Source organism: Cucurbita moschata, unplaced genomic scaffold (assembly GCF_002738365.1).
Source record: "Cucurbita moschata cultivar Rifu unplaced genomic scaffold, Cmos_1.0 Cmo_Scf00022, whole genome shotgun sequence".
In the NCBI taxonomy this organism is placed as follows: domain Eukaryota; kingdom Viridiplantae; phylum Streptophyta; class Magnoliopsida; order Cucurbitales; family Cucurbitaceae; genus Cucurbita; species Cucurbita moschata.
In genome coordinates, this window is record NW_019268538.1 from 440,131 (window position 1) to 454,691 (window position 14,561).

The 14,561-nt window shown below is 32.6% G+C and overlaps 2 protein-coding genes across 2 annotated transcripts; one reads left to right on the top strand and one right to left on the bottom strand.

Annotated features, from left to right (window-relative positions):
• Positions 1 to 746: 746 nt before the first annotated feature.
• On the top strand, positions 747 to 1,369 carry LOC111459676 (protein BRANCHLESS TRICHOME-like). The gene has a single exon (XM_023102687.1). The coding sequence runs from the start codon at positions 766 to 768 to the stop codon at positions 1,243 to 1,245; it is 480 nt and encodes a 159-aa protein (XP_022958455.1). The 5' UTR covers positions 747 to 765; the 3' UTR covers positions 1,246 to 1,369.
• Positions 1,370 to 8,234: 6,865 nt separating this feature from the next.
• On the bottom strand, positions 8,235 to 9,969 carry LOC111459585 (NAC domain-containing protein 12-like). Its single transcript, XM_023102568.1, has 3 exons — positions 9,519 to 9,969; positions 9,162 to 9,430; positions 8,235 to 9,065 (listed from the first exon to the last, which is right to left on the bottom strand). The coding sequence occupies exons 1-3, from the start codon at positions 9,835 to 9,837 to the stop codon at positions 8,352 to 8,354; spliced, it is 1,302 nt and encodes a 433-aa protein (XP_022958336.1). The 5' UTR covers positions 9,838 to 9,969; the 3' UTR covers positions 8,235 to 8,351.
• Between the last annotated feature and the right edge of the window lie 4,592 nt (positions 9,970 to 14,561).

A 14,561-nucleotide genomic window follows, 5' to 3' on the forward strand; every position in this document is an offset into this window, starting at 1 on the left:
AAAAAAAAAAAAAAAAAAAAAAAAAAAAAAAAAAAAAAAAAAAAAAAAAAAAAAAAAAAAAAACCGAACACGGGTCACTATAGTAGTATGGTTGGCGGGGTTGTTACCCATGATGGTTGTTGTATAACTTGCTAACCAGCCAATGTCATTAGAATCGTCATGTGACCGTGGTCTTCGGATTAGTTTATGAAGTTTAGATGCTCACGATAGTAACAATAGACTTCATTGGTTGCCAATAAAGAAGAAAATATGAGGATTCATACTATAAAAATTAATTTTGAATAATTAAAATCATAAGGTCCTCTACTATCAAATCTTCAATTTTAGAATTAGCAAGCATTCTCACCCTAACTTTGTTGCCCGGTCTATCTTAATGGTCGACTATTTATATTAAAAAATTAATAGAACTACACTACATAGTTATATATATAATAAAGGTTATAAGTAAACTAATCCATAGTTTGAATATGTACTTTCTGAAATCATCCGACCCAATATACATTTTTTCTCCTCTATTCTTTGTGTTCATACTAACGAAGTATATGCATATAAAATTATTAAAAAATTATTAAGAGAGAGAAAAAAAAGATGTTGGTGCATTGTGAAATTAATAAGGAAGAGGTGCATGTGACATGGAGCCAATGGACCTACCATTACAACCCATTACCTTCTTTCTTCGCAAAACAAGAAAAAGAATAAGAAAGTAAACATAGTACCATTAAAGAAGAAGAAGAAGAAGAAGAAGAAGAAGAAAGAGGTGAAGACATGGAGGAAGAGATGATGATGAACAATGATACTTCCCCAAGATGGAAACTTTACGAAAACCCATTTTATATTAACACTCCTCCTCATGAATCCTCCACCACCAACACCAACCCATTCAAAAGGAGAATGGATTCGGAGCTTCATCTTGCGCTCAACCACATCCTGGAGCTCCAAACCCAGCTTCGCTACGAGCGGAAGGCTCGTAAAAAGGTCGAGTCTTTGGCGAAGAGGCTGCTCAAGGAGCTGAATGAAGAGAGGAAGCAAAGGAAAGCCATGGAAGGAGTGTGTCATGAGCTTGCTACACACATTTCACCTCATCAACCCCACAAGGAGATTCAAGAGGAGCGCAACATGCTGAGCTTGGCTCAGGCTTTGCGTGAAGAGAGACTACAAATGAAGCTTGCTGAAGTAAAAACCGTGTTCGGAACCACCACCACCACATTTCCCGGCGGTGGAAGGTACGGACGGCGGAGGGATTGAAAAGTAGAGATTCAGATGCCAAATTGGAGTGTCAGATGGCTCAGCTTAAAGTTTTACTGAAACCAAAAGGGACTGTCGGATCCAACAACCTCATTATTACCTAATTTAGTTCGTCTCTTCTTCACATTTTTTCTTTTTCACTCTCTAATGAAATAATTGGTTGATTTATTTTTAGGAATTGTTATATTTCATTATAAATAAATAAATTATATTTCAGCATCTTCTTCGTGCATCTTTTTCAAGACTTCCTCACATGCCCATTGGATTTTTTTAGAATTTTAAAAGCTCACAATTTTGGAATTCCAACGTATTATCTATTAATTTATATTAATACTTTGACCAAATGAGTTATATCCTTTTTTTCTTATATTAAAATTTAAATATGCTAGGTACCATATGAAACTTCAATAATTCTCAACAATCCAACTAGCGGCCTTTTAACTAGTCATGTCACTGTGACGCTAGGTGTCACAATCGTACTGTTGCAATAGAAGGACATAGATTGGGTGACACTCGTTCTAACCTAGTGAACAAGTCAATTATGTGAAATTCAGATTTCATAAACATGGCGTATGTTCCAGTCTGAGTCACGTTTGAGAGAAATGTTTTAGAAAATATGAGCAAAAAATAAGTTGAAAATAATTTTAAAAAAATATAATGTTATAGGCTAAAAGCGAATAAGAACAAGAACGGCTATGATAGCATATAACATTGGTGAGAAGAATTGACAACTAGTCTCGTTCCCTATAGCACATTTTGGGTCATTTTAGTTCTAACGGGTGTAGATATGATTTTGGTAACTGTTCATATACGCTCAAACTAACACAACAAGAACAGTAAAGATACATATAACATGAAAGTAAGTAAAAAGATTTTGGAACGGACATGTGGTGATGGACAACACGTCCTATACAAGCATGATCGAAACATTCGACAGACGGCCACATGTAACACAACTTAGACAAGCATGACCGGTTGGACTCCAAGTTGAGTCTCCTATTTGTAGATGCAACTTCTTTTTAATTGAATTTCCGAGTCTCCAAGAGTTTTCATAAGAGGAAGGTACTTGATGGGCTGCCCAAAATCCAATAATCCACGGACCCCAAGCCCAACTCAGAGGATGGATCTATTAGAATTTGGGCTGACTTTATCATCGGCCCATTAAGAAAAGTAGTTTAAGAAATTCTAAAAGTTGATTTAAAAAAAGAAAAAACAATATATACAACAACATCCTTATCAACATCAAATTAGCTAGCTGCAACCGAACTTACTTTTAGAAGACAGAAATATTAATCATTAAACGACTTTTACAATAAAGTATATAATAATACTAATCAATTATTGATAATTAGTCAATTAATTAGCAAATTTAAAAAAGATTCAATTAATAACATGCATTCAACAATTAAAGTCCTTTGCTCCAAATTATAGTTTTACCAAAAAGAAAAAAGTGCATCTAAAGCCTCTTTTTTTCCCTTTAATATGCTTAAAATTGTCTATTTATTACGAGTTAGTAGTGTAAGCCGACTATATTGGACCATATAAACATTTATTCGTACCGTTGTAAAATAACCTACTATAAACTATGGATGCCAAAAAATTACAAAGCAACCAACATGACCAAAATTTATCGGTAATTTATATGTATTTCTTTCTTTAAGGTCGGAGGTTTAAATGTAGCCAATTATATAAACGTTTCTAGAAGTGAAAAACAAGAAATAAAGTACAGACAAGAACATTATCAAAAACTAAAACAAATATTTTCATAGTCCAACCACGGAAGAGATATTAAACCAATCTTTATTACTATAAAGATCGGTCACATTAATTATTAGGATTTGTGCTAATTTGTTTAATAATTTTATACTTTGAGGTTTTATATTGGTTGAAAAAGAGAACGAACCATTCTTTAAAAAGGGTGTGGAGACCTCTCACTAATAGACGGATTCATTTTATAACCATGAGGCTAAGAACGATACATAACGGACCAAAGTAGACAATATCTACCAACAATGAACTTGAAAATTTTTGGGACATGAAAGTTAGATGAAGCAAAATTTGCATTTGGATTCAAATTAGGGCACAAAAACCGTGTGTGTGTATGGGAAAGAGTTTGAATGCATCGAAATTTTGCATGGTTTGGTGTGGGTATGGTGGCTGAATGCGAGTGCTTTGGATGTAACCTTTGGCCTCATGATTCAGACCCTTTCACCTAAAATTTCCATCAAATTTAGCAAATGCTCTTCTCTATGTTCTCTCTCTTTTTTGACACAAAATAATATGCAATTGGGAAGCAGCAACCTTTAAGGACGACCATATCTAATTATACCGAAAATAAATCTGAACCCAAGTCTTTGTTTTTCTACAAGGAAAAAAAAAAAAAAAAAATTCATATTCTTTATTCATATTAATTCTAGAAGAGTTCTGTAATGACCTAAGTTTACTGTCAACACATATTGTTCCCTTTGCCGGTTACTTATCGTTGCCAACCTCACACTTTTAAAATGCGTTTGTAAGGGAAAAGTTTTCACACCCTTATTAGGAGTGTTTCTTCTCCTCTCCAACCATTTATAACGGCTCAAACCCATCACTAACAAATATTGTCCGCTTTGACCCGTTACATATCATTATCAGCCTCACGGTGATACCTACCCGATGTGTTTTAAAACAATGAGACTGACAGCGATACGTAACAGGCGAAAACAGACAATATCTACTAACGGTGGGTTTGGATTGTTACAAGTTTAGGGCATAATAATGATTTTATGTTTTGGTTTTTAGTTTACAAAGTAATTGGAATTTGTTATGTAAACAAAAAGCATTAAACTTAAAATGGGTATCAAATCATATCTAGAATTAACGAATATGTTGTTGGTTTCATACTCCATAAGGTTAAAAAAACATTTATTTTGGAAATCAAACTTGGCGTAAGAGTTGTGGTAGTTTAGAAATAGTTAGAATAAGTGAATGTTTAGGGGCAATAAAAGATTTAAGGCAAAAATAATTGTGAAAGATGAGGTAGACATGTTTGTTAAGCTATGTTTATCAAAGCCCTAAAGCTTTATAAAGCATTGAAATAGATGTGTGATCCTATTATTAATTAAATTGGTTTAGGGTGTGGGCCCAGTCGGTAAAACTCATAACCCTCTCTCAATTCTGTCATTCAAACAATTTCCTTTTTTCCTTTTATTTTTTTTTTATTTTTTTTTATTGTAGAGATGAAATGTGAAAGAAGAGAAAAATGAAAACGCCATTGTTGTTGAATATAAATGAATGTGGTGATTAAAGGGTTGTAATTAATTATTGCATTAACATAATATTAATAACTTTGGTTTGTATAAGATCGGAAACAAAAGATGAGGATCTGATATGCTAAGCTTTTTGGCGTGATTAGCTCCTTCATCACTTATCTATTCCTTAACCCCCATCACCATGTGAACCAAAATCATAATCTTTAAGGACCACTCTCACACATATATATGCCATTTCTTGACTATTTTTCTTTTTCTCTCTTCAACTTCTTCAATAATTCTTAATTTTTAGTTTATATATCTCGAGCTAACTTATTGAAATTACTTGTGAGTTTACACAGATTTTTATTTGATTTTAAAAAATAAGAGTGTAGAAATTGCAACATTGAATGTATAAATTAATTGTTTCTCCTAAATGATACGAAGATGAGGAGAAATGAGGATTGATGATACAAATTTTGAACTAAGATCATCATGTTTTGAGTGCATAGAATTCAAAGTTAGTAAGGTGGAAAGTGAAAAGTGATCTCACATCGGGTGGAAGGGGAATGAAATGTGCCCAAAGAGTATGAAAATCGCTCTCTAGTAAGCGCGTTTTAAGATTTTAAGAGAAAGCCCTTAGCGAGGACGTTGTGCCCTAAGAGTGTAGAAACGTCTCTCTAGTAGGCACGTTTTAAAACCTTGAGGGGAAGTCTAGAAGGATGTCGGTTGGAGAGGGGAACTAGCTAGGACATCAGTTGGAGAGAAGAATGAAGTGGAGAATGAGGACATCGGTTGGAGAGGGGAACTAGCTAGGACATCAGTTGGAGAGAAGAACAAAGTGTTGGAGAGGAGAACAAAGTGTTGGAGAGGGGAATGAGGACATCGGTTGAAGAGGGGAACGAAGTGTGCCAGCGAGGATGTTGTGCCCCAAGAGAGTGTAGAAACCTCTCCCTAATAGACGCATCTTAAAACCTTGAGCAGAAATCTAGAAGGAAAAGTCCAAGAAAGACTACTTACTAGTGATCCGTTAGCGATGGGTTTGGAGGGTTACACCTTCCCTTTACTAGTTGAGGTTAGTTACATTGATTTAGGGTTTGAATATGGTATAAAAAGCTAGCTTAGGCCAATCATTCTTAATATTACATCCTTGGGTATCAACTACCAGTTCAATAAAAGCACAGTGGAATTAGGTGTATGAGATAGAACCACTTCCAAACATTGCGTATCCAATACTTTCCAACAACTACCTCGTTAACTAGAAGTAGCTACCACCAATGGATGAGATACGCAAAGAGATTGTGTTGGTGTGGGGGACATAAAATATGAATTTGTATGAGACAACCCAAGATAGTGGGATAATATCAGTTACCAATTGATGCCATATTTGGTCATAAACACACAAGTAGTAAGCGATAAAGAGTCCCACCAAGCCATGTGCACCCTCTTAACCAAAAACCCTAAACAATCTTACACCACCCCAACTTCAATTTTAATTTACACAATACAATTCTTTTTAAACTAACAAAATTAGACCTCGTTTCTAAGCATTAAAATTTTATACATGTAGTTCTTAATGAATAGATTAATGTAAAAAGGAAATAAAGAAAGAAAAGAGAACCGCATGGTTGCACATGTGATCATATTTAGTGTCCAGAAAGAAGAGTTATAATATTTGTTGTGTGAATAATGAAAATATAAAATTAATGTAATAATGAATGATGTGACATATATGTATACTATTTCAAATTATGATACACATGTGATATACCCATCTCACAATTATTACTTTAGTCCAGATTTAAAAATGTAGTGATGCCACGTGAGCAATAAATATGATCTAATTAGAGTTGCTTAATGACATACACACATATAATTAATGAATGGGGTAGGAGAATTATTATATTTAAGGGGAAGAAAAATAAAAAGACAAAATAAAGAACATTGCAGAAGAGGATGTTTTCGTGGGCGTTAGTTAAATTGTCTCTCTGTTGGAGCTGTCCCATATGGCTTCAAATGGAATTCATTCCTTTGCAAATCCCGCAAATCTTGCTTTCTTCCATTGCTCTTCTGTTTTTCATTTATTATTATTATTATTATTATTATTATTATTAAATTAATTATATTAATGGGTTTAAAGAATTTAATTAATCCGTTTTAAATCTTTTGACCTTCTTAACATCTTGCTACCTCATAAGAAGAAAAAAGAAATTAAAAAAATTAAACAATCAGTTTAGGTGATAGATAATTTTGAAAGTTTCAAATTAATAATTAATATATTATATATTAAATAACAGTAAAATAGTATATTAGTAATAAATTTTAAAATGGAATGAGAGTTAAATACATAATATATCTAATATTATTTGGTAAGAATTCTACCGAAAGTATATAAAAAAAATGGTTTGAAACCAACATCAACCCTGACTCCATATGACACTCGAGTAAAAAAGAGGTACATGAATGAACTGGGACAATATCCGAATGAAATCAATTATGGAAATAGAATGACTAAGAAAGATTTAATAGAAATGGAAGTTATTACATATTCCAACAAGATGCACATTGTTTCTTCGATAGCTTAATCATAAGAACTTTATGATTATGCATGTTTTACTTTGAACAATTATATGTTGGATGACCTCTTAAATTTTTTTAGAAATTTTAGAATTTCACTATTTGGTGAATTGTCCATTCCTATAATTTCGTTGGTGAATACTTAATTAATAATTACTTTAAATTATTTTATAACCCAGTTTATGATGAAAAGGATTCAGTCTCAAAGTGTTATATTTAAAACTAAAATTAAATGTTTAAAGTAAAAGAGTTGCAATAAAAAGTAGGGACAAAAGGTGTGGGATTAAAATTAATGTTGCAAAAATTTAGAAATCTAGATGAGATGAAAAATTAGGGCGGTGAAAACCACATTTCATTATTATTATTATTATTATTATTATTATTATTATTATTATTATTATTATTCCTTTTTCCCAATCAATAACTTTCAAGCACGCTACAACAATAAAAAAAAATAAAAAAATAAATTTTTTATTTTATTTTTCACAATTACTTTTGTTTCTCATCTTATTTTATTTCCCAAAAGCCAATCGCCTTTTATTATTATTATTATTATTTTGATAGAAAGAAAATAAGAAAAAAGAAAAAGAAAAACAAAACAAAACCATCTTTTTTTTCTTTCTTTCTTTCTTTTTTTTTTTCCTGGTAGGCGCCTTCCGTGGACCCCAGCGCTGCACACTTTGTCGCCAACTGTACAAAACACTGGAATGACACATGTCCAATGAAATGACGCCAGGTCAGCTCCTCGTTTGTCGGTATCCGAAACCTGGACCCACTATCAGGACATTAAAGTCAACGCGAGGCCTTGATTGATCTGTCAAACTCTTCAATTTAGTTACGAATTAATCGGCTTTGGACCATTAGCTTTCCCCAATCATTTCTCCCATTGACTCACTTCAGACAGCTACCAGACTCCATTTTTTTCCCTTAATAATTCCTCAATCCCAATTATCTTCAAAATTTTATCTCAATAATTATGTTAAAACCACCGCCATTGAAGCTTTCACAAACCAACCTCTCCCAATTTGAATCATAAAACTACTAATCTCTTAACCATTAAATTTATTTAATCAAATTTATAAAACCCACATAAACTTTAAATTTATAAGAATCAAATTTGTGAGGGAAGAACATAGACTAAAATTTATTACAAATACATATATATATAGTAAGCTAGTTAAAAGAAGTATATATATATATATGGAAGAAGAAGAGAGTACAAATATGAGATGATGATGATGATGATGTTGTTGAAGTATGATATATATATTTGGACCGTTGTATTCGAGAGTGCCTCTACTAAACCGACAAATGAGATAGTGGGTCTAATGATGAAGGAGACGAGGACTTGGTGAAACCCCAGATATCATTCTCATGCCCATATCCCAATCCTCTGCTCGATACTTGCATATCATGATGATGTTGTTGTTGTTCATCTTCATCGTCTTCAATTGTTCGTTCTTCGTGGCCGTTCAATTGTGATGCGACAAGTCGGTCGAAGGCCACCCAGTTGTTGAGCTTCACCACGGGGCTGCCACGGACGGGCTCGGGCGATGGGTCGGTTGTTTCTGGAAGCAATTCGTGGTTGAAGATGATGTTGTGGTCGAATGTTTCGAGTTGGTGGAGGGGGATTATTGAAGGAATTGTTGTGGGGCTGTCTAGCCTTGGGAGATGCATGAATGATTTGTCAATTGTTCGTTGTTGTTGTTGTTGGTGGTGGTCTTCTGTGTTGTTGTTCTTTGGGCTGAGTATTACTCTTGAAGATTGGATGTTGTTGTTGTTGAAGTTGGAAAATGACTCCATTTCTAGCTTGCATGTTCTTCCCATGTATTGAAGTATTTGATCCAACACGCCTTCCTCGTTGTTTGAGTTTTGTAAGTGAACCTCGGAATCCATGGAGGTTGGGGAAGTCTTTGGACTATCTATCCTCTTGTGGTAGTTCTTCTTTTTGAAAACCCGACATACGACCCACCCATCTTCGGCCAATTGTGCTTCTCCGATCGAATTGCATATCTTAAAAACCCAGAAAGATCACGAGTAGATAAGTTAACAGACGCTAACAAATCTATTTTTCGAATTGAGAGTGAATTTATTCGAGGCGTAACTTACATTATTGTCACGGTCGCTATCATCAAGGCGATATTCATGCATGATCCAATCAGACTTTTGGCCATGAGGGGCTCGTCCTTTGTAAAAGACTAAAGTTTTTCTCAATCCAATTCTTCTGGATCCGGTGTAGATAATCTTATCTCGACCAGTGGCCTTCCAGAATCCAGCAGCCGTGGCACGATTGGTGCGCGTTCCGGTCGGATACTTCTTATCCTTGTGGCTAAAGAAGTACCAATCATTTTGTGGGGTGGATCCAATCTTGCATTTTTCTACAAAAGCATAGAAACAAAATAAAGAAAAATCCCCAAGATAGAATGAGAAGAAGAAGAAGTAAAAGAAGAAATAAAAGAAACCTACCTTGAATATCCCAAGGCTCGAGCTTGTTAAGATCAACATCACGAATGACATCAAGGTCAATCTTTTGAAACCCAACTTTCTTCCTGAGGTAATAATGGAGAAGCTCCTCTTCGGTGGGATGGAAACGGAAGCCGGGAGGAACCTGGGAGTGGCCATTGAGGGAGAGAGTCATGTCCTGTTCCGCCATGAAACAAGCTGTGTGTGTGTGTTTGTGTGTGTGTGTCTGTGAAGATGTTGTTTTAGTTTGAGTAAGAGAAAAAGAGAGAGTGAGTGGGGTTTGAAGAGCAAAGTTGAGCGTAAAGTGCAATGAAGGAATCATAATTTATAATGGAAGAGAGAGAATGAATGAATGAATGAAAGAAAGAAAGAAAGTAAGGTACTGAAATTGATGAAAAGGGTATTGAGCAAAGTAAATTATAGACAAAACCCATGTATATGAATTAGAATTGAAATTAGAATAAAAGGATTTGAATTTGTGGGTGGTGTGAAGAACAGTAGAAGGGTTAGAGGAAGAAGAAGAAGAGATGGTTGTGTAGTAGTAGTTGGGGGGAATGGCACAATCGAAAGGCATGACCTTGGACCTTATAATGTACATGAAAGCAACACCTTAAAACAACCATTGGACCTTATAATGTATATGAAAGCAACACCTTAAAACAACCACCACCTTCAAGCACAAAAGGAGGCAAAGGAGGCAAAGGAGGCAAAGGGAGGGATGATGGGGTCGGAGCCACTGAGCTATCACACCCATGTCTCCAACCAAAATTAACACCTTAAACTTAGGGTTTTATTTTTCCTTTTCTTTTCTTCTCTTCTCTTTCTTTTCCTAACTATTATTGCATTCCTTCTTTTCATTTTTTATTTTTTATTTTTTTATTTCTACCTCTCTTTCACAAACTTCAATTATTTATTTCTCTCCCATCCCTTAATTTCTCTCTCTGTTTTTCCTTTTTTTTTTTTTTTTGGGAAAAATTAAAAAGTAAGATTCTCCACCACATTTAATCCTAATTTAGATTAAGGACCTCATGTCAAAATGAAAGAAAAATAGTTAAATGTGTTTTATTTAGAGTAATTTTGTGTTGGATAACCTTTTGGGAATCTTCTTAAGAAGTATATGAGTGAGAATAAAACATCTTGGAATGACTTGTGTTGATTTATGGGAATAGTCTTCACTCTTCAGAAGTAAGGAGTAGGTAATGTGACCATGTCATAGGTGATGCAGGGAAATGTTGGGGTCAATAGGTGCTGAATCCAGATTATGAATCTTGAGCATGAGTCTTTACAAATTGTATTAGAGCGGTCCCTCTCCCAGTATCATGTGGGTTGGGGATGAACCAAGGAAGAAGCTGGTAGGCATGTGACACTCGAGTAAATAAGGGGTACATGAATGAACTGGGACAACATCCGAATGAGATCTAATCCTGAGAATAGGATGATTAACAGAGATTTAAAAGAAATCAACAAGATGCACCTTTCTTTAGGTAGTTCAATCATAGGAACTTCATAGCAAGCGTGTTTTACTTGGTATAATTCTATGTTAAGTGTTCTCCTTCGAAATTTCTAATGATGCATGTAAGTAAGAACAAAATATGTTAGAAAAGCTCATGTTGACCATATCGCAAGAGAATGCTCGAACTAATAGGTGTATTCTTTTTTAATAAACTAGGATTTTTCGCCAATAAACTCTTCCCCTTTTTGTAATTATCCTTGAAATATTAACAAAATAATGAAAACAAAAACAAATAATCTTCTATAGCTTCTATTTATTTATTGGTTCGAAATTTAAAAAACGTGGTCAAGAAGTATAGTACTACGAGACAAACAAAATCACTATTTGTGTATGTTTTTATTAAGACGAAAAAAGAAGCAAAAACCAAATCATATGCTCATAATTTTGAAAATGACTCAAATTTGGCTTAATTAAAATAAAGATTACAAATTATAATGATAATACAGAGAGACAAGGCATGTTAAAGGAAGTAAGATCATTGATTTTGAATTATTTTTGCAAGGATCAATATGTATCTCCCTTTCTTTCTCCTCAAAGAATAATGCATGCATTAAATTTTATAAGATAATGTTGGAAAGGGATAACATAATGGTGTAAGTTTATATAGGCTCTTAATTAGTTAGCTTTAGCTTACCTTAGATTCATTAACATTTAAAGATTTATCCTTTCGTTGAAATTAAGTATGACATCAACCACTTTTTACCAAATGGTATGTCGTTTTATTTTCATCCTTAATACACACAAAATTCATATTTGGTGAGTTATGACATCTTACGTTGTTGTGAATTACGTATGCAATTGTCATTTTACTAAAAGAACATTAAAGGTTTTTACTTTTTACGTTATTCTTACATAATAATTATAAGTTTTACTAAGGGGAGCTGTAATGGTAATTTTATTGGTTTAGGGCCACAAGCATGCTGTACAAATATGAAATTGAGTACCATGTTAGAAAGTAGGTAAAAAGGTGAACTTTTGAGTTATCTGCCATCTTTTTTTTAAGTAATTTTTTATACATTTGATTTCGTGCATGTATATAACCGTTTTAGTCTTGAATTACTCCTCTAGTCACAAATTATTCGTACGCATACAATCATGATTTATTATTACGTGTTTTCCTTTTTTTTTTTTTTTGTGAGTTTCGACTGGACGAGTATACGAAAGTTCATAATTAAGTCTAGAGAGTATGAAGTCATATTCGTTTATTAAGGTCATGTAAAGTCTACGACCAATCAAGTCTTATAGTTTCACCTCATATTTGTCTAAATAATAAGGTATTTGTTTGTTTACGGTGAAATTTAGCTGATATTTTTTTCAAAACGATTCGATATTGAAAAGAAAAATGAAGAAATATTTCTTTTAAAATAATAGAAAACCAAATCTAACAATAAAATTATAATAAAATAATAATAATGCTAAAATGATTGTAGAAATAATTGGATGTTATAAGATTCATGAATATGGGAAAAAATAAGATTTTTTTTTTTAATATTTAATAATAGACATATGAGCTAGATTACAAGTGGGGTTGGGTGAGGAATGAAATAATGTTTACTTATATATTTGTTGAAGTAATTTAATACAATAAACAATCAATAACAACCTAAGAACTTAAATTATTATCCTCCAAATTATTACAAAAATAAAATAAAAATAAAAATAAAAAAGCCCAATTTGTTGAATTATTTGATGGGATATACACAATATATTTGACAAAATATAGAAAATATTACAAAGCTGTCTGCCTCGAAGACCATATTTAATTTAATGTTAATGCCATTTTGTCTGGGAAAGCTTCTAAAAATGTTGCTTTCTTGTGTGTTCTTAAGAACATTATTCAGTTTTTTGACGTCCAAAACTCATTTGTTTTGGCTGTTGAAAACAGTTTTGTGCTATGTTCATAGAATATTACTAAACTCCCAACTAGAATGTTTTCTTTCATGCTCTGTCTTTTTCTTTTTTTCCCTTTTTAAAAAATAAATCATAAATAAATACAAATTCTTTCCGATCATCTTGTTGATACAAATATTAACTATTAATTCTTTATATATTTCTTAATCAAATAATTACGGAATAGAAAATGAAAAGCTTATTGTTAAGCAAATTTCAAAGTATATAACATTACTTGGATGACAGAAGTATAATAAAAGTAGCACAAAGGAAAAGGGAAAAGTTATTTTTTTAAAAGAAAAAAAAATGTTTTTATTTTGTTAAAAAGTATATTAATGTTTTGAAGCTAGTTCGGGTTATGAGGCAGGAAATATATGTCTTAAAGCATAATGATGATTAGATTAGTATTAACCGAATAATAATAAAATTCTGGAAATTAATGATGGAGTTTGGGCGCCAAATTGACCTACCAACCACTTCTCACTAACCTCCAATATTTAGTTCACTAATTAATTTTCTTCTTAAATCTCTTTTATTTCTTTCTTAGTGACGTTTGTTGTGACCACTTCCCCTAAACGAAACCATCATTTTTCACATTATTTCCGAGATTATAACTCCCTTTTCTCTTCCTTCTCCTATCGATTTGGAGATCATCTCATAGTTTTAAAACGTATCTATTAGGGAAATGTTTACCTACCCTTATAATGAATATTTTGTTCTCTTCTCCAACCGATATGGGATCTCACAATCCACCCCCCTTAGGCCCAGTGTCCTCGTTAGCATACCGCTCAGTGTCTACGTCTTATACCATTTGTAACAGCCCAAACCCATCACTAGCAGATATTGTCCACTTTGGCTCGTTATGTATCGCCATCAGCCTCACAATTTTAAAATGTGTCCATTAGGGAGATGCTTCCACACTCTTATAAGAAATACTTCAAACCCATTACTAGTACATCATTATGTGTCGTTGTCATTCTTACAGTTTTAAAGCGTGTTTGTTGGAGAGATTTCCAGATATCTTAAAATGCTTAATTCTCTTCTCCAACCCACATAAAATCTCACAAAAATAGGTTGTATTCTACGTTAGAAAATTAAAGTTAAGTAGAAGAATTAAAAATGTAATTTGCGTCATTGTTTATATCAGCTTACTTCAATTTCTCGCCCTACACCAATTATAATGTATACATAGATAGCTACTAAAATAAACTTAAATATTTGTATAATTATTGAATTTTACTCAATACCATACGTTAAATAATTATTGGGACATATTATTATTTTTGTACTCAATTATTTGGACATTTAAATACTCGTATCCTTTTTAATATCAAACCGTATTTATTCATCTAGTAGTTTATGTATTGATAATATAAATATGAAACAAAAAAATAATTGATGTTACATCTTTTAGTTGCTATCATTTAAACTTTTATTAAATAGAATTCAATAATTTTTTTAAAATATTATTCAGTTATTAATTTTATATGTTCCAATAATTATTTGGGCCAAAATCTTATTTGTCTTAATTTCTACCCTATTATGCAAAATCTTAATATCAAATGTATTATTATTATTATTTTTTCCTTTGAATTTAATGATATGGGTGAGGAAATTGTCTCATCGAAGATAAATTAATAAAA